The sequence below is a fragment of the Neolamprologus multifasciatus genome, chromosome 3 (genome assembly GCF_963576455.1).
Source record: "Neolamprologus multifasciatus chromosome 3, fNeoMul1.2, whole genome shotgun sequence".
NCBI lineage: Eukaryota > Metazoa > Chordata > Actinopteri > Cichliformes > Cichlidae > Neolamprologus > Neolamprologus multifasciatus.
The window spans coordinates 37856196-37874062 of record NC_140441.1 but is presented as its reverse complement, the minus strand read 5'-3'; the positions used below and the strand labels follow the sequence as shown (position 1 = coordinate 37874062).

At 39.3% G+C, this 17867-nt stretch overlaps 3 protein-coding genes across 3 annotated transcripts; 1 reads left to right on the top strand and 2 right to left on the bottom strand.

Annotated features, from left to right (window-relative positions):
- Positions 1-10829: 10829 nt before the first annotated feature.
- LOC146523025 (uncharacterized) lies at positions 10830-12698 on the bottom strand. The gene has a single exon (XM_085153662.1). It carries the CDS (start codon positions 12142-12144, stop codon positions 11542-11544), a length of 603 nt encoding a protein of 200 aa, XP_085009788.1. The 5' UTR covers positions 12145-12698; the 3' UTR covers positions 10830-11541.
- Positions 12699-12726: 28 nt separating this feature from the next.
- On the top strand, positions 12727-14855 carry LOC146523024 (uncharacterized). The gene is made up of 4 exons (XM_085153661.1): positions 12727-13247; positions 13386-13637; positions 14214-14303; positions 14479-14855. Exons 1-4 carry the CDS (start codon positions 13118-13120, stop codon positions 14736-14738), a joined length of 732 nt encoding a protein of 243 aa, XP_085009787.1. The 5' UTR covers positions 12727-13117; the 3' UTR covers positions 14739-14855.
- A 94-nt stretch (positions 14856-14949) lies between these two features.
- LOC146523023 (uncharacterized) lies at positions 14950-17616 on the bottom strand. Its single transcript, XM_085153663.1, has 2 exons — positions 16216-17616; positions 14950-15656 (listed from the first exon to the last, which is right to left on the bottom strand). Exons 1-2 carry the CDS (start codon positions 16566-16568, stop codon positions 15530-15532), a joined length of 480 nt encoding a protein of 159 aa, XP_085009789.1. The 5' UTR covers positions 16569-17616; the 3' UTR covers positions 14950-15529.
- Positions 17617-17867: the final 251 nt, after the last annotated feature.

Below are 17867 nucleotides of genomic sequence, written 5' to 3'. Positions count from 1 at the left end.
TACAGAAAAAGTGCCGATGTGCATTCCAACAGGAACTGGAATTAATAAAGTACAACAATGAGATTTAACACCAAGTGAGAGCGCCTGCACAAATGTCTTTACCTTTGAAACATACAGTGTTGTCTGTTTGTCAGTTAGAAAAAAAACAAGCCAAAAACAAAAACAAAACTGAAACCCAGTTGTAATGTATACTGATCATACAAACCAAAACAGCTGATGAGTAGAAATTTGTTTTTATAAGAAAGGCAATCGACACCTGTGCAGTATGTGCAGAACTAGGCTGGTAAACCATTAACAGCTTGGAGTTTTTATTGGAGTTTTTTTTTTTTTTTACAATACCCAGACATAAAATACAAATATGTGACTCTCAGACAACCTCAAAATAAATGTACTCTTTCTTCATGTTAAGAGATATATTCTAAAACACTTCTTCAGTAGAGAATCAGAGAAGAGAAACACACAGAATTTCTTGCTAGCAAGGGCATCTCTCAGAACTCACACCCCAAGAGTGAGTCTCAGAGAGTGGCCCTGAGGACTTGCCCTGGTCCTTTATTTATACACTTCAGTGGGTGCTTGTGTGGTGTGTGTGTGTGTGTCAGAGTGTGACCCCATAAATGACTTCCCTAAACCTCATCTAACCAAAACCACTTAGATTGGAAACAGATATAACTACGTTAATCCTACCATAAAACAATAAAACAAGGTACGACCTTTTCCCATGCTCCTAGGATGTGGAGGTGAATGCCAGAACACCCTGGAATGTTACAGACTTCCTAGGATGAGACCAACTACATACTTCTAAACACAAATAGTTACATGCAGTATTCTACCATATTCAAACTTATATCATTAAAAGATTATACTGACTACTAAGTACAATTTTCCATTGACACTTCATGCACAGAAATTGTAGATGATTGACCTCCCTTATGTTACAGTTAATTATTAATTCTATTATTCCATTTTGTTACGAAGAAAGCTCAGTGGAGCTTCAATAACTGAGAAATGAGAATTTCATATTTAAAAACATTTTTCAAACACAAAGTCAGTTTGATCAGTGTGTTGTACATTATCAACTACTCAGTCACTATTACAAGTAGATTATCTGTTGTCTGTAGCATCTGGTCCACATCGAGCACAAAATTTCCATATGTTCTCTGCTCGTCATCTAGTTTCGATTTGACATTTAATAGGTCATCTTTTTCTTTCATAAAGTCAGGTGTGTCCTCTACTTGTCGAAACTTCATCTTGTTCTCATTTCTCCCGGTCTCTATTCTTCCAAGCTGCTGTGTAAGTTGATCTCTGTGTTTCTCAAGCTCCTTCATTAGTTCCGTCAGGGGTATTAATCACTGCATTTTTCTTTTCCAAACCTATCATCAATCCAACACAGAAACATGTTAAAAAAACAACCTTTTTTCAAGTGTAACACACACAGATCACATAATTTTGAAGAAAATGTTTACATGAAGGTATAATTCAGGTTTTTTTTTTCCAAACTCAGGGAAAGAAAACTCACGAAAGGCATTATACTAAAGAAGTATCACACAAAGACAACAGGAACTAGAACTATATTTACCATACAGAAAACTACACCTGTCTACAACTGCAGTTGGAAGCATGTACTAATAAACCCTCTTGATTACGCTAAAGATGACATCACTTTTGGGGTAACTGTTGGTAAAGTGAATAATAAATCCATGTATACCATTTTTGAGACTAAAGTAACTAAAGTAGCATTTTCATAGCATTATCTTAGGACATTCTAACACTCTCCATATCTGGTTTTCTAATTTTGACCACAAGTATTCAATATGTAGTTGCCTTCAATATAGTATCTGAAAAAGATTAATCGCCATTCCATTTTTCTCTGCCATGTTAAAATATCCACTACATAATGACTGCATAACACACGTCAAGATTATTATTTGACATTTTAAAATCAGTAAGTTGTAGACATATGTCCTTATACACACACACATATAACATATATAATTTTGTTACAGATTAATTAATTATTTTTTTAATTAATTTTGTTGTTTTATGTATACTTATGCACACAGACACACATATACATATACACGGATTTAGTAAATTCAACATAACTTTCACATCTAGAGATTAACATTTTTGCCCATTCTTCATTTCAAAATAGTTCAAGCTCAGCCAGATTGGATGGAGTGTGTCTGTGAACAACTATTTTCAAGTCTTGTCACAGACTTTGGACCATTCTAACACATGAATATATTCTTTGATCTAAACTATTCCATTGTAGCTTTTGCTGTATGTTTAGTGTCACTGTCTGTTGGAAGGTGAATCTCCTTTCCAGTCTCAAGTCATTCGTAGCCAACTCCAACAGGATTGTCCTGTATTTAGCTCCATCCATCTTCCCATCAACTCTAACTAGCTTCCCTGTCCCTGCTGAAGAAAAGCATCCCCACAGCATGATGCTGCCACCACCATGTTTCACAGTGGGGATGTTGTGCTCAGGGAGATGAGCAGTGTTATTTTTCCACCACGCTTAGCGCTTTGCCTTTAGTCCCATAACTTTACCTTCAATCTGGTCTGTCATGTTATGCTGTGCAGCAGGCAGGATGAAGGACCCAAACGCAAGACTCACAGGAATCCAAGGAATAACTCAGGGAGGCAGCTTTATTTAGCCTGTACAAAACCTCTATGATGAGATATAAGGAAACTAAACTAGAAACTCAAACATGAAACTCCACCTAGAAAACTAGGAAACTAGAAGACAAAAACTGGGAACCAGAACATTACCAGAAACACAGAGGAAACACACAGCACTGTGAGGGTATGATGTGATGAAGGGCAGTGGAAAACACAGTGTTTAAATACACAAATGAGTAACAAGGAAATGAAACACAGCAGAGAGTAATCAAACAAAATGAAATGGGGACAAAGCAAAACTGAAAACATTAACGAAGGATACAAATCTGTCAAAGTAAAACAGGAAACACAAGACGGGCACGGAGACGTGGAATTAAGAGACACAGCACACAGGGAAGACAGAGTGAACATGGAGCACAGAGAAAAGAGTAACAAACTGTGACATGGAGACATGACTGACTTTGGAGACACACGAACATAGAGAAGAAAACATAACTGACTCAACATGACACATGAAATACGCAGGAGGAAGAGTATAAAACCTAATATCTAAAAATCACTAAAGTGTAACAAGAAACTAACAGAGACAAAGAACATAAATAATCAAAAACAAAAACACTGAGTCACCAGACTCAGGACTATGACATCGTCTGAGCAGAGCACCTTCTTCCACATATTTGCCCCTACAAGGCTCCTGGCAAACTCCAAACATGACTTCTTATGTCTTTCTGTCAGCCATGACTTCTTGACACATTTCCATATAGGCCAGATTTGTGGAATACACGACTTGCAGTTGTACAGATTCTCCCACCTGAGGTATGGAAATCTGCAGCTCCTCCAGAGTGACCATGGGCCTCTGGAAAGCTTCTCTGACCAGTGCTCTTTTTGTTCAGTCTGTCAGTTTAGGTAGGGTTTGCAGTTGTAGCATACTTTTTACATTTTTGGATTTCGATGGATTGAACAGTGCTCCTTGAGAGGAGCACTGTTCAATCACAAATGAGCACTGTTTTTAATTAGGGGCATTGGAGTACAGGGGGCTGAATACAAACGCATGCCACACATTCAGATTTTTATTTGCTTAAAATTGTCAGGGGCCAGGAGGAACCTCGCCAGGTTTGGTCATGACACTGCCTCTGCACCGGGGTCCTCTGCAGTTTCCAGCAGTCAAAATCTGGGGCAGAGGAATACTTAAGGCCAGTGTCGCTTCTCCTTGTGCTCCTTGCAGTTTTGGATCTTCCCAGTCCTCAACTTTTTGCAGTTAGAACCCTCTTTTTCTGCACACTAGACTACCTGCTCACTGGCTGTTGGAACAGGATTGTTACTCACCATCTGCCTGCCCGTTTGTCCGCACTATATTGGATTGTTCAGCACCCTCTGGATTGGCACTCCTGGTTTCCCCACTCCCCACTCTGGCTCACTCCTGATTTTAGTTTTTTGACTGTCATCCTCCTACCTGTCGTCAAGCCATACTCCTTTGCTAACCCGTATCTTATGTGCTACTTTGTGTTAGTCTATCACAGAGAATCTCAATAAAAAACATTGAAGTTTGTGGTTGTAAGGTCACAAAATTTGTAAAGGTTTAAGCGGTATGAATACTTTATCAAGTCACTATACACACACACACACACACACACACACACACTGCTAATTTTGGTCCAAATGGGGCTGAGACTCTGTTACACCATAAGAAAAACAGTTATTAGAAATATTTCTAGAAAGCAGTTAATTTAATTATTAATGGTGCCTAGAGAAATAAGCTTAACATTAATTTTAAAATAATTTAACATAAATGTATACAATCTGTTAAATATTACCAAACTGTGTTGGAAATCTTTCCATATATAAAACTGCTTGAACTCACAAGCAGTTTTTTTTTTGTCTTCATCTTGTGGCACTTCTACAGCATAAGCTAATGGACGATGTTCTCCTGTCTCTGCCGGTGCTGATTCCCTTGATTCTGAAATATATGTGTGATATAGTTATCATAACAAACTGAATATAAAAATGCAACATGTAAAAATTGGACTGGAAAACTGTGGTCTTTAATATATACCAGTGATATTGATGATGTCTGCACAGAGTTAAGAAATGATAAAAAGACAACACCCAACATAAAAGATGCACCAATTTGATATTGGAATTGTTGGGATATCGGTCCCATCCTAACATAGAAAGTTGGATTGGATATTGGTGACAAAATACCAATCTGCGGCCAAATCATTCATTTCAGTTTGTTGTTTATTACATCTAATATCAGCAGTTGTGTACTGGGTAGTAAGGGATGATGTAGCTAAGAATAAAGTAAGCCAAAGGAACAGCAGTTTAAAGGTAATGCACTTCAAGTACACCAACATATGTCCAAAGAATCGCGACAATGGGCGTTATGTTGTCAGGGGGGTCTGTGAGGTTGTGAGATAAAGTCAGCTTCAGATACAAGCTGCAGAACTTAGCCTTTGTGGCTCGACTAGGTGCTACACAAACAATTTCATCCCCTGGGCTATTTGGGCTGTCAATAAACACTATCCCTCCCACACCCCACCACTGCCCACTTACTTCTCCAATTGGAGCCATGGTCTAAGTAACTCTCATCACTCAGGCCACTTACAGACTATTAATTTTGCACTACTTCCAAGTGCTTTTTTTCTCCAATGTGTGCCTTTCTTTTGTTTTTCTAAACGTTCCTGTAGTTTGCATATATTTCTCCTGTTTGCTATTACAGGGCAGCTGTGGCTACAACTGTAGCTTGCCTCTACCAGTGAGTGAATGAATAGTGGAATTGTAAAGCGCTTTGAGGGTTTCGAAAAGTCCTATATAAAATGCACTCCATTATTATTATATGACTCACATGTATTTATTTTGCCTTTCAGAAGCTTGGCATTATTTTATGTTGTCTGGAAATTATATGTGGCAATAGCAGCGGCAAAACCAAACTCATTAATACAAATAAAGCGTAACCAAATAAAAATAATAACAATGATAATGATACACAGAATGCTACTACGGATATGACTGCGGTTTCAATTAATTATTTCCACTGTTTCTGTTAAGGATTTTTTTTTCTTTAGATTTCTTAAAATTGCTAGAAATCCTAACATGAATTGTAACAGTTAAACAGCTGTCTCTTACCTGTGGACCCGTTTTTGCAACAAGCAGAACAAGCAAATCCAGCAAGAACCAAAACAGTGGTTGCAACAACAGCTAAGATGAAATAAAAGAAACAAAACTTGGTTTAATTTTTAAAAAAAAAAAGAAAAAAAAAGAAAAATGATTTGATGTATTTTTTTTAAGTGACAAACAATATTTTAATACACAGTTCGCCAGTCAGTTTGAAAAGCAGTAATGTGAGCTCCAGTTTTCATGTCGTGACCGGGCACAGATTGTGTTTTGCACAAATGTAGACATTTGCATACAACTGAAAGCAAGGCAAAAGGACAAACTGGACAAAGAGAGACTAGGACAATATATAAACACTCAAGAAAGTCGAGGCAGCTGGGAACAAATCAGGCATGATGAGATAGGTAAAGTGAAACTAAACACAACGCACATAAGACGATGAACTGTCAAAATAAGGCAGGAAACACAATAAGACGAAGACTAAGACACTCAGCCTAATGCAGGAGGAAGGTGAGAGCGAGGGACACAGAAAGTGAGAGAGCGAGAGCAACAGAGAGCACACGGAGACAGAAAATTTACATAGTTAACAGACACAACTGACTACACTTAGGGAATCTTGGGGAGTGCACACAGAGGCGAGACCATGACTAAGACAAGTGACTTAGACACTGGAACTGGGTATAAAACAAACATGGAGACAACAGATTTGGGAAAAAGAACACAGCCCAGATGGAGACATGACTGAGCTGAGAGAGCAACAGACAGCTAGGGAGAAACAGAGACATGACAAAGGAAAAGGGCAAAAAAACAAAACATGGAGACAAGTCGGACTTCACAGGGAGACATTAATAACTAACATAGGAAAGTAGATGCTAGGGGAAACACTAAGGGGGAATTACTCAAACATGATGTATGACAAAATAAGAGTAAATATATCACAAAGACGACTTGAAAAAACTATATAAACATTAACCAACCATAGAACTCATAACACACAAACTTGGAAATCCACTAAGTAAAAACGCTGGGTCACACACCCAGGATCATGACATTTCATGCATCTGCACAACTCACCAATTTGCATCATTGTTATTTTTAACATCATAAATCTAAGAGCAAAGTAGTCAGCTTGTTGTAGTTGAAATATAATTACACTGAAGAGAGCCACAAGAAAATGTTAAGTGCATGCAGTTGCTTACCTAATAGCACTCTGCTGGGTGTGAATAATGACCAGTCATTTGAGGTTGTTTTGTAGCCTTCAAATACTGTTAGCATAATAACAGAAAATACACTGAGATAACAAAAAACAAAGCAAAAACAAAATAACAAACATGACATTTAAACAGTAATAAGAATTATTCCACGGGATACAGTGCACCTCATCCCAGTTTAAACGCCACAGAGGGAAATGATGCACAAACGAATTTAACGATAACTGAGTTCTGACGATTTGGTTCTATAGCTTATTTTCTCGGTAGATGAAAAACATGTTTAAATTGTGTCTGATTAACAACATTTTTTTTCATCTCTAACTCTGTCGGTCTGCCTATTAGCTGAGTTTACTCAAGTACTCACTTACCTGATGCTGTTTTGATGTCAGATGAGGCCATCTCTTCTCCTGTGAAAGTGGCAGACATAATAGCTTGTAGGGAATTCCTTTTATATTACAATAGATAAAATAAGGCACTTATCGTTTTGGAGATTGTTATTATATTATTATTATTATATTTAGTATGTGTTTTAGAATTTAGCTCTGGTGGATAATCCAAATAATACATTCTTCATATATAAGCTTTTAGGTCACCTAAATTGACTGTAATTAGTCAGAGAAATGGCAGCTGAGAGTTTTTAACTCACATAAAGCTTTTGATGGAGTAAGACTCATCCAGACACCACCCTTAAAAATGTATATCTTTGCAATGTATTACTGGTTTCATGCATAACTCACCTCCACAAGTTGATATAAAGATGCACATGGTGATGAAGATGAGAGTGAGGGGGGAAAGCGATCCACTGAAGCCATTGATGACAAAATTAAGAGAAAAACCATCCTTTAGATTAAAAAAAAAAAAGGTTTCAAACATCCAAGTATACAAAAATGTAAAAAAAAAAAAAAACATTTCAAAAACCTCATAACAATTAGAGCCAAAATAAATAAATAAACAAACAACAAAAAGAACAGAAGAAAAACAAGTTTAGATACACTTGTATATATCCAAACACTGGAACAGTGTTTTTACATTTTCTGGGTGCCCTAGTCTTTTAGGTTCAGACATCAAGACACACAAAATATTAAGAATAAAACCAAAAGGACTGAAATTCTGCATTCTCCCTCTAGTCTGATAAAAGTTCTTACATAAACTTTTATCAGACTGAGGGGTGTCTTTTATCCTTAAAAAACAAAACAAAACTATGATAGCTTCATTTTCTCTTTTCCTTTTTTCATTACCTCTTCCTCTTGCTGTGTTTTCTGTTTCTTGTAACATTTTAATGAAAGATTGAGTTCTTTATTGTCCATCCCAGCTTTCTCTTTTTGGGGAAAAATATATTCAATTAAAAACAGATGCACAAAACAGATTATCTTTATGAATTTGATTATAATTACAGGAAAACATTCAGCTTCAATTTATCATCTCTAACAACTTCAATACCACATTATTGTTATTTAAGTCCATTTAAAATATTTATATATCATCAATAACCAACTGTTACTTACTTTCCCACGGTAAAAAAGACAGGAAAAATGTAAATGTCAAACTTATCACTCGCGCGTTCATGACACTGATTCAGTATTAAAGTATGAGACCAAATCACCTGGGAGGAAAAGTACAAGAGTGCACAACAATACAAGAAATAAGTAATTTGTTGAAATAATTCCTTTTACTAAAACTGTGCCTTGAATCTAAGTAAAATTGTATCAGTAAAAGCAAAGTTACATCCAGAGTCTTTGTTTTGTAGTTTCATTTTCAATTTCCATTTTTTCAATTTTTACCAAAATTTTATAGACATATGTTTCTAGTAATTACATTTTCCCATAGCCACAAGAAATTAAAAAAAATATATATATAAGATTTTTTGTTAATATCTACATACCTGATAGATGTGTGAAAGCGTCGCTCAGTTTAGGGTGTAGTGTTGAGCACACTATGTATGTATATATATCTTCAAATACAATGCATTGTACTTTAACCCTGCTCAACGGTAACTGAAAAGGGTGTGTTCACCCAGTTTTATTGTCACTTGCCTTGGACTACTCTGAATTTTATGCACTCCTACACACACGCGCGTGCTCCTGCACGCACACACACCCAAAACAAATTTACAGTGAAATAAATAAAACAATTAAATAAAACTTCTGGATATCAGTATGAGCAAGTCATAACATCTCTAACAGCAGTTAATGCAGTTCTTCCTCAGTTTTCTTGCATAGTACAGTAGCAATAGGCTCCTACTGATCAAAGGAGCTATGTCCTTGGGGGCAGTGTCTAAAATCAATGAATACTAGTAAGATGTAGTTAATGAACAGCTTGGATTTTTGAATCATCCTCCTGGAGAGAGACTCGACTCTGTTTCACTCTCAAATTGCCCAGAGGTGGCAAGCAGTAGTGGGATTACTTGTACTCAGGCATCTTGGGGTCTACTTATAAAATTACGCTTAAAATTTTCCTTTTTGGTAAAGGATATACAGTGGTGTGAAAGGTGTTTGCGCCCTTCCCGCTTTCCTAGTGTTTTGCATATTTGTCATGCGTACATGTTTCTGCCAGTCAAACAAATGTTGATATTAGACAAAGATGTTGATAATACAGCAATATGATGCAACAAACACAGCAGTACTACTAATCCAAAATACTCAAAGCTTCATATAACTGAAAAAAACATAGACATCTATTTTTAGGTCCATTCTGCTGCTGATACATACTTTAGGTTTCTGAATATTAAACTTGTTACTGCCTTTCATAGTGTGAAAGCTGAAGGCTGTTGGGATTAAATAATTTGCAATGCCTCAATAACGCTATGCTTTTTATTAATAATAAGTGTTATTAAGTTAAATAGAGTAGTATTAAGTGGACACAGCCCTGAAAAATAAAGGCATGAGACCCTGAGTCCTTGGGGAGTAGAAAGCTGTAGACTCTCGCTCACACTTGCGTGGGAAAAATGTAGATAAGAGGGGACCATCTCTAGTGGAAAGTTACTGAGACACTGTTGTTTAGACTAGAATGAGGGAGCTTCTGTAATAAAACTGTCAGGGACACACCACCATTTTGAGATCCACAGCAGCGTGTCATGCAGGACGCATCTCCCTTCTAGAAGTAATGTGAAAGAGCAATGAAGTGTTAAATGGTCTACTGAGCAGTGTATTGTCTTCCATCGAATGCCTCTGAGGAATCAAAATAACTCGGTGAAGTGTTGATATTTAACAAGGCCCTGAGTACTTTCTCCCACACTGAAAACACTGGAATGATACAATTATTTTAACATTACCTACTAAGGCTGATTCAGGACAGACAATTAGTTATTTTAAACGTTTCTAGCAGTCCTTCACAAACAGGGAACAGTCTGTCTATTCTCTCCATCTGTCAGCTGCTGCTGGCTCTTCCTCCTCCTCTTCCTCACACACTGCTGAGTTTGTCCTGGTGGATCAAGTCGGATTATAATATTATTTTATGCCATGTTAGACCCCTAATTAAAGATTGTGAATTATTATGTAGTTTTAGTTTGCATTATTCTCCTGAATTAGAAGAAGGTGATAACTATTACATTTGTTAAATTGATCTGCATTACATTAGACTGTTGATTTATTGTGAATGAATGATATTGTTTTATGATGCATTATACTGCTGAGTTATAAGAAATACTGTTCACAGAAAGTCATCGTCTCATTTGTCTGATTAGAAGAGAACAGAACATACTGGAGAGGTTTTCTGCCCCATCTCAGCAGGAGCAGATAAACAGGGAGCAAAGGTCGTAGCTTAGGCGCTGTGTGAGAAAGAATGTGAATGTTTAGGCTTTTATGATTAGGTGGGGGCCACTAGAGGCTATAAGAGTTTGATCAAGGCTCCACCATTTTCAGATCTGATGCTGTCTGCTGTATGTTTTCCATCTCCCACGCGTGTGTTCATTAAATCATCGTTTGACTTGACCCGGCCGGACCAGTGTGGTTATTTTTGGTTTTCCTCTTGTATCCATCCCCAATATTTGAATCCGTAACAATCATCAGGGGTGCAAAGCCTCACAGATGATGTGCAGCAGTGGGTCCCTCAGTTTGTCCTCACTCTGGACACTTCAGCTTATCACAAATGGAAATCAAATGTGTGATAAGATGCAGGATTCAAAAATGGCATCCATGGGCGAGCTGCATGTGTATATATGTCTGTGTGCGTATGTGCGTGTCCAGAGTTCAGCTGAGACAGTGTCCTTCGCCCCGCCAGGCTAAGTAAACAGTCTTCCAGCCAACCCAGGTGGCCTTGCATAGAGTTGGGGGAACAGTCTAAACACAGTCGTTATCAGGGAGTTTTGTTCGACTACAGCCTTGAGTCCACAGCTGGCGCCGAAGGGATAGCCGCAATAAAATGGTGGTTCAAAAAAGCGCCCCTCCGACAGCCAAACCCATCTGTTCTCTGATTGGATTGTTACATTTGTGATTGACATGACATTGACCAATCAGATGAAAGGAAGAAAAATAGGGTCAAAATTCGTACTTGTAACTTGCAGGGGTTTTTTTTGGCTAAGTCCACACACAAATCTTTTTTACGCACACACAAATCTTTTTTACACATACAAAATTGATTTACAAGTACAAAATATTTATGACCACATTTTGAGCCCATACGCCGTGAGCTTCTCCATGATGTTATCAAACTTGCGCTCCGTGGTCTTGTCATTCTTGTGCTCAGAGAGCCGATTCTCAGAACTCACGACTGCAGTGAGCTGCTCCAACTTTCCCTCAGAGATGTTATTCTGAGTGAACTTCTCCTTGATGTAATCCAATATACCCTCAGAGGTCTTATTCTGAGTATTCACGGCAGCCGTAAGCTTCTCCAAGGTCTTAACCATGCTGCACTCAGTGAGCCCATTCTGAGAAGTTGCGCCTCGTACCACCGTTTCAATCCCAGCGGGCAGCCTTGAGGGGGGTTGAACAGCCGGTTCTGCTTTCTTAATTCTCCGATAAGCCAGGGCCAAGCCAGCTCCGATCAGCAAGAACCCTGTTATCATGGTTCCAAATAGGTAGATATCTTCAGCGTCCTCGATCGACAGTCCTGCCAGGCACACGACCCTCCATTTCTGCCACCCGTCCATCGTGTATCCGGCAGGGAAAGTCCCTCCAGGGCACTCAGGCTCTCCCAAGCCCAGACTTCTCATTGAGAAAAGGGTGTCAATAGCATTCAGAGACCAGTTGATCAAATCCATAATTCTCTTTAAGGTTTTAGAGAATGGACTGTGAGAGACTGTTCCAGGGAAAGTAATACACACGAGACAAGACAAGGACACAAGAGGCTAAGCAGGGAAGATAAGGTGAAGGAGGAGAGGAGAAAAAGTGCGACTGCCTTTGCCGAGAGCCAAGAAGCCACATGAACAACATGTTCTATGACCAATTTGACCTGCTCTACCTAAATCGATTTCTAACATGGAATTTACTTGCTTAATGTGAGGTTCAATTGTGTAGGTGTGATCCACACAGATATGTGGTCACAATTGTGAGTTAAGTGCCGTGATATATGGAGATTATTGTGCATGTTTTATTTTGCTGGTTTATTGGTGTAATTTAAATCCACAATGTCATGTAAGTTCCCTGTTGCCAGGAGAGTGTATAACACTTTGGACAGTAGGGGGCAGCAGCATGCTTTGGGAACTGAGTCGGGTGCATGCCGTAAGTTTTCCATTCTGGCAAGACTGACCAGGCGAACGGCAGCATGTCTCCTGTGTTGACTTTCTCTCCTGTTTTACAGGTCAGTAATGTGGTCAAAAACATAAAGAAATACACAGCCGGACACTGTGATACTTACGGTGTGTTCACACCGAACGCGATGGACGCGAATAGAGCGTCAGGTTTACATGTAAAGTCAATGGAAAAGCGCGATGACGCGCGATTGCGGGTCCCGCGAAAATTCGGAAGCAGATTTGCGTCGCGAAAACGCCAAAACTCGTGAAACGCGCGTCAGTGTAGCGCGTCTGGCGCGTTTGACTCGCGAATAAAACCACGCGCGTGAGTTTTTGTGTTGCATTTTGTGCATACGCGCGTTTCGCGTCTACCGCTCGAGTTGGAAAAATCTGAACTCCAGCGTCAAATCGCGCCGCGACAACCAATCAGGAGCCTGGTGACGTGGCTCTGACCTAGGTCAAAGGGGCAGATCCAGCCAAAGCCCTTCATTCTTCATTCAGTATGGAGGAAAAGCTAATCAGTGCCGTGGCTAATCACCCGGAGCTGTACGATGCTAGCTACTACTTTTACCGAGACAGGAATAAAAAGGACCTAGCTTGGAGACACATAAGTGAGGAGATCGGGCAACCTGGTAAGTTCATTCCTTCTTTTTAATTTTCAGACTGACCCGATGAACCCGCGCAAAAGCTAGCAAGCCCGCCTACTGTCCCGCTATTTTCCCACTGATGTACAAATACCTTTCCGCTAACAAGATAATGCGTTTATTCAGAGGACATCTGCAGGAGAAAGTGGAAGAGCCTCAGGGACACATATAATGAGGAGAAGAAGGCAGAGAAGGAGAAGAGGAGTGGGTCTGCAGCAGGATCGGGGAGAAGATGGAAGTTCTTCGCGGTCATGGGGTTTCTGGACCCCTTCCTCACCCCGCGGGAGACAAGCGGCAATATGGTGCGGACCGTGGAGAACTTCTCCCCCGAGGACCAGGGACAGCCCGAAGAGGCAGCAGGGGAGTGTCAGTCAGAAGGTATGTTTACATTGAGTTAATGTAGGCAGTTAATTTATGCGTGTTGTCATACAGGAACATATTTTGTTTATTAATAAACAGTATACAGTAGTCCCGCTGTTCATCCGTCACTGCCTCGCCTTTTCGCTGATTTTTTTTATTGCACCGTACAGCTTTCAACAATGCGCATTGCATTCTGCAGCCCAAATGACAAATCTCCTCCATGTCGTGTCTCCTGCGCTTGCCAAACTTATCATGTTTGGTTTTGATAACCATCACGTCCAATAGAAAAAAACAGCACAAAAACACTCATAACTATGACCCTCATTCGGAAATAGACACCTGCACCGGGAGCAAAAAAGGCGCACAAAAGTGGCGCCGCAGACGGAGAAAAAGCGCGGCATAATACTTTTACGTTTTAAAATCGACAAAGGTTTGCACTTTGAGAATCAACTTGTGAGAACTGTGACTACTGTTCATGTGCTGCAATAAATGAGAGACCACTGTATATAATAATAAGTATATAAGTATATAATAATATAATATTCTCTATGACTATTGTCTTCAACCTGTTAACATCTAATATTGTCTTCATAGAGTCAAGTAATCATGCAGCAGAGTCCTCAGCTGTCTCTTCTCCTGGCTCTCCAGTCCCTGGTCCCTCCACTCCTGCTGCTGCACCCACAGGTATGAACATCAAGCACTGACAGCTTTTTACTTGCTTGAATTCCCTTGTGATCACCTTTACTAAATATCTACAACCAATCAGTTTATATCCTGGTTTTTTTTTTTCAATTTTGAAAATGAAAATCTAGTAGCAGCCTTCTCATTACTTTGTGTTGTTTTGTGCTGTGTTTTACAGGCCCACAGAGGAGGACAGCTCGAAGGCGGGCGAGGGACGGGTCCCAGGACGGTCCATCGGCGGTGGAGCTGGCCATCCTGGAGTCCCTAAAGAGGCCACGCCCGTCTCCAACTGAACATTTCCTCCTCGGCCTTGTTCCTGCTCTGGAGAGCATGCCGCCTCAGACACGAGAATTCGTGAAATTTCAAATTTATAAATTAGTTTTTCAAAACAGCACAGCTGTGTTAAATTTGGAAACATTGGACCCTAATGATCAGTAGTTTTCTGATGAGGCAGCAGCTCTCCAGGGCAGAAACAACGTTCTTATTTTTCTCCTCCTTCTCCCTGAGGCTCTTCCACTCCAAGCTGGGTCCTTTTTATTCCTGTCTCTCTGTAAATAGTTACATTTCATATATTTATGATAAATGTTTTTGTTAATGAATTTATATTTTTTCAAATAAACATTTATAATGACAAAATGTCTCTGTTCTACTACACAGCAAATATTGGCACCCGACTTGACACAAGTAGAATTTATTTCATATTATACTAATGACAAAACATACTAATACAGTGGGATGCAAAAGTTTGGGCAACATTGTGAAAAGTAATTATTTTCTTGTACAAATCACTGGTTGTCACAATAAAAATAGTCAGTTAAATATATCATATAGGAGACACACACAGTGATATTTGAGAAGTGAAATGCAGTTTACAGAAAGTGTGCAATAAGTGTTTAAATCAAGCAGGTGCATAAATTGGCGACACAAAAAAAGAGAAATGAAATAAATATTTAGTGTATATGAATGTGTGTGTCTCCTATATGATATATTTAACTGACATTTTTCATTGTAACAGTGATTCATACAGGAAAATAATGACTATTAATAAGGTTGCCCAAACTTTTGCACCACACTGTATATAGGAACATAGTGAAGACAAGTTACTTAAGAGAGTAAAAAGAGGTTAGTTTATTTTGGAGTAGAGCTCCATTTATTAAGAAAAAATTAAAAAGACAGGAACACTCTTTAGAGGTTTGTGGGTGGCTCTTAAAAGAGCCGTTGTGGGGAAGTCACTCGGACTTCAAACAGGCTACTCCCTTGGTTGCCAAGACACAGCTCCCTCCGCTGAGAAGTGAGCCATGAATTTCTCCCTCACCAGGACAGCCTCTCTGGAGGAGTTGTTTGCTGGCAAGGAACCTGGACAAAATTGTTTAAAATGAGTATTATGTGTACTGCAGTTACAAAATACATTATTGAAATTCCAAAATTACAAATTGCAAAACATAAATCTTACATAAAACCTTTTGTAATTATAAGGATAATTACATGATATATATTAGATATAATCTAAAACAGTCTGCGGTGATTATATACAAATATTCAACTATCCCAGAATTAAACCAGGTCTAAATAAAAAGGAGTGAGTATCACTACAAAGGTTAACTCAGTGGTCCTAATGCTACAGTTTGATATCAGCAAACACCGAGCGCATACATTGATATGACACCACAGCCATGCTATCATTGCAAACACTGATAACAGCATAAATCGAATTAAATCGGGACTTGATGAGACCTTCTGAGTATCACTAGAAATATTATAAACAGTCGTCTCCGTACCACAGTTTGCTTTCAGTAAAAACCGAGCATTCACTGTTAGCATAGCACATCCACGTTAGCAGTGTATAAATGGATAGTTTAGCATATATTAGCACAGGTATCAATAAAGGACTACCGTATTAAATACTTTTACTAACCTCAGGCAGATGGACAGGCGCTCTGCAGGTGGGATTGAGCGCCTGTAGTTGGTGTCTAGGCGGGCGATTCTGGGACCGACCCGGGAAAGCAGGTCCTCAAACTGGCCGAGTGAAAGACGGTGATATCGCTGAAATCGGCCGTCATCCAGGCGCAGCTCCTGGAGCAAATGGTGAAACACACCAAACTGCTCACGCCTCTGGAGGACCTGATGGACCCAGGTACGGCGAGGGCGTCTTTTACGCCGCTGCTCTGCTCTCCACAGTATATAGAGAAGGGAGACTCTCTCTTCAAGCGCTAACTCGACAGCTGCCATCTTGCAAAGATACCGGTCTGGCACAACTTCCTCCCACATCCCTCCCACATTTCCGGTTCACGCGCGTCAAAATATCATATTTTGAAGCGCGATGGATTTTTCTTGGACACGCGTTGAGACGCGAATGTGCACGCGTCAAATTAGGGGCGTTTGGGGCGTTTTTGTTCGCGTCCATCGCGTTCGGTGTGAACACACCGTTAGACTTTCATGACATAAGACGGGTCTGTGATATGTGATGTATTACACTGTCGCTATGTGAGCTACTTTAGCTCTGTAGGATGTTATAACTAGGCTGCATGCCTGGGTAAAGCTAGCAAGCTGTTGCAACTGCGTATAATACTCCATATAATAAGAAGAAGCACCAATCCGGTTGGGTTTACAGTTCCTGATAAACTTGTAGCTTTGTGTTCATGACAAATGTTTTGTATAACGTGTCTGTAAAGTGTTCTGAGCCCGCCTGAAGTCATGTGTAAACTTGCTGTTTCAGTGTTAGAATCGAACTGGTCTGAAAAAGACATATGAAGCGAGAGAGCTAATAAGAGTACGGCCAACAAAAATGCTGGCAAGGACAGTAGTGCAGTAATGTTGAAAGTAAACTTTCCTTTCTATGATAAGACACTACCATGATGATGTGAATTATTTTGTTTATCTGTTTTATGGTGTAGTTGAAAAGAGGTGTAGTTGTCATTTGTTTCATTCATTTCAACCCTTTGTTGTTTTATGCCAGTAGTGTGGATTAATATTGAAATGTACTGGTGGAAAACAAGCCATGTGAGAGAATGAGCAGTTATAGTGAAATTGAGTTACCAAAAGAGTGGAGCAGATATGCTCGTGTTGTATGAATAAATTCTGGCAAGATTGACCAGGAGAACGGCAGCGTGTCTCCTGTGTTCACTTTCTCTCCTGTTTTACAGGATCGTAATCTGGCTCCGCGCCTACCATAGTGGGGCCTGTAACATAGGCCTAAAGACAACATTCTAGTTTGTGTTTAAGAAAACTAAACAGCAGTATGCCAGGTTTGGTCATCAATTTAGAATGTAAAACTAAAGAAAACAATAAACTCAAATTGAACATATAAATAATTATTAGCTTTGACATATTGGATTAGCTGAAATGATTGCAAGTGAATGGCAAGTGAAATGCTAAAATCATTAGTTGAATTGTTCAAGGAGCCTTTTGCCATGCCCAACACCTAAGCTGAATAGGCCATTGCTATGATATTACTGTTCAGGGTGTGACCATAAGTGTAAAATATTTACAAATTTATACTATGGTCAGTGTGGATTTATTTTTGTTTAAGATGCTGAATTACTTACACCAAACTCCATGAAAAGGTCT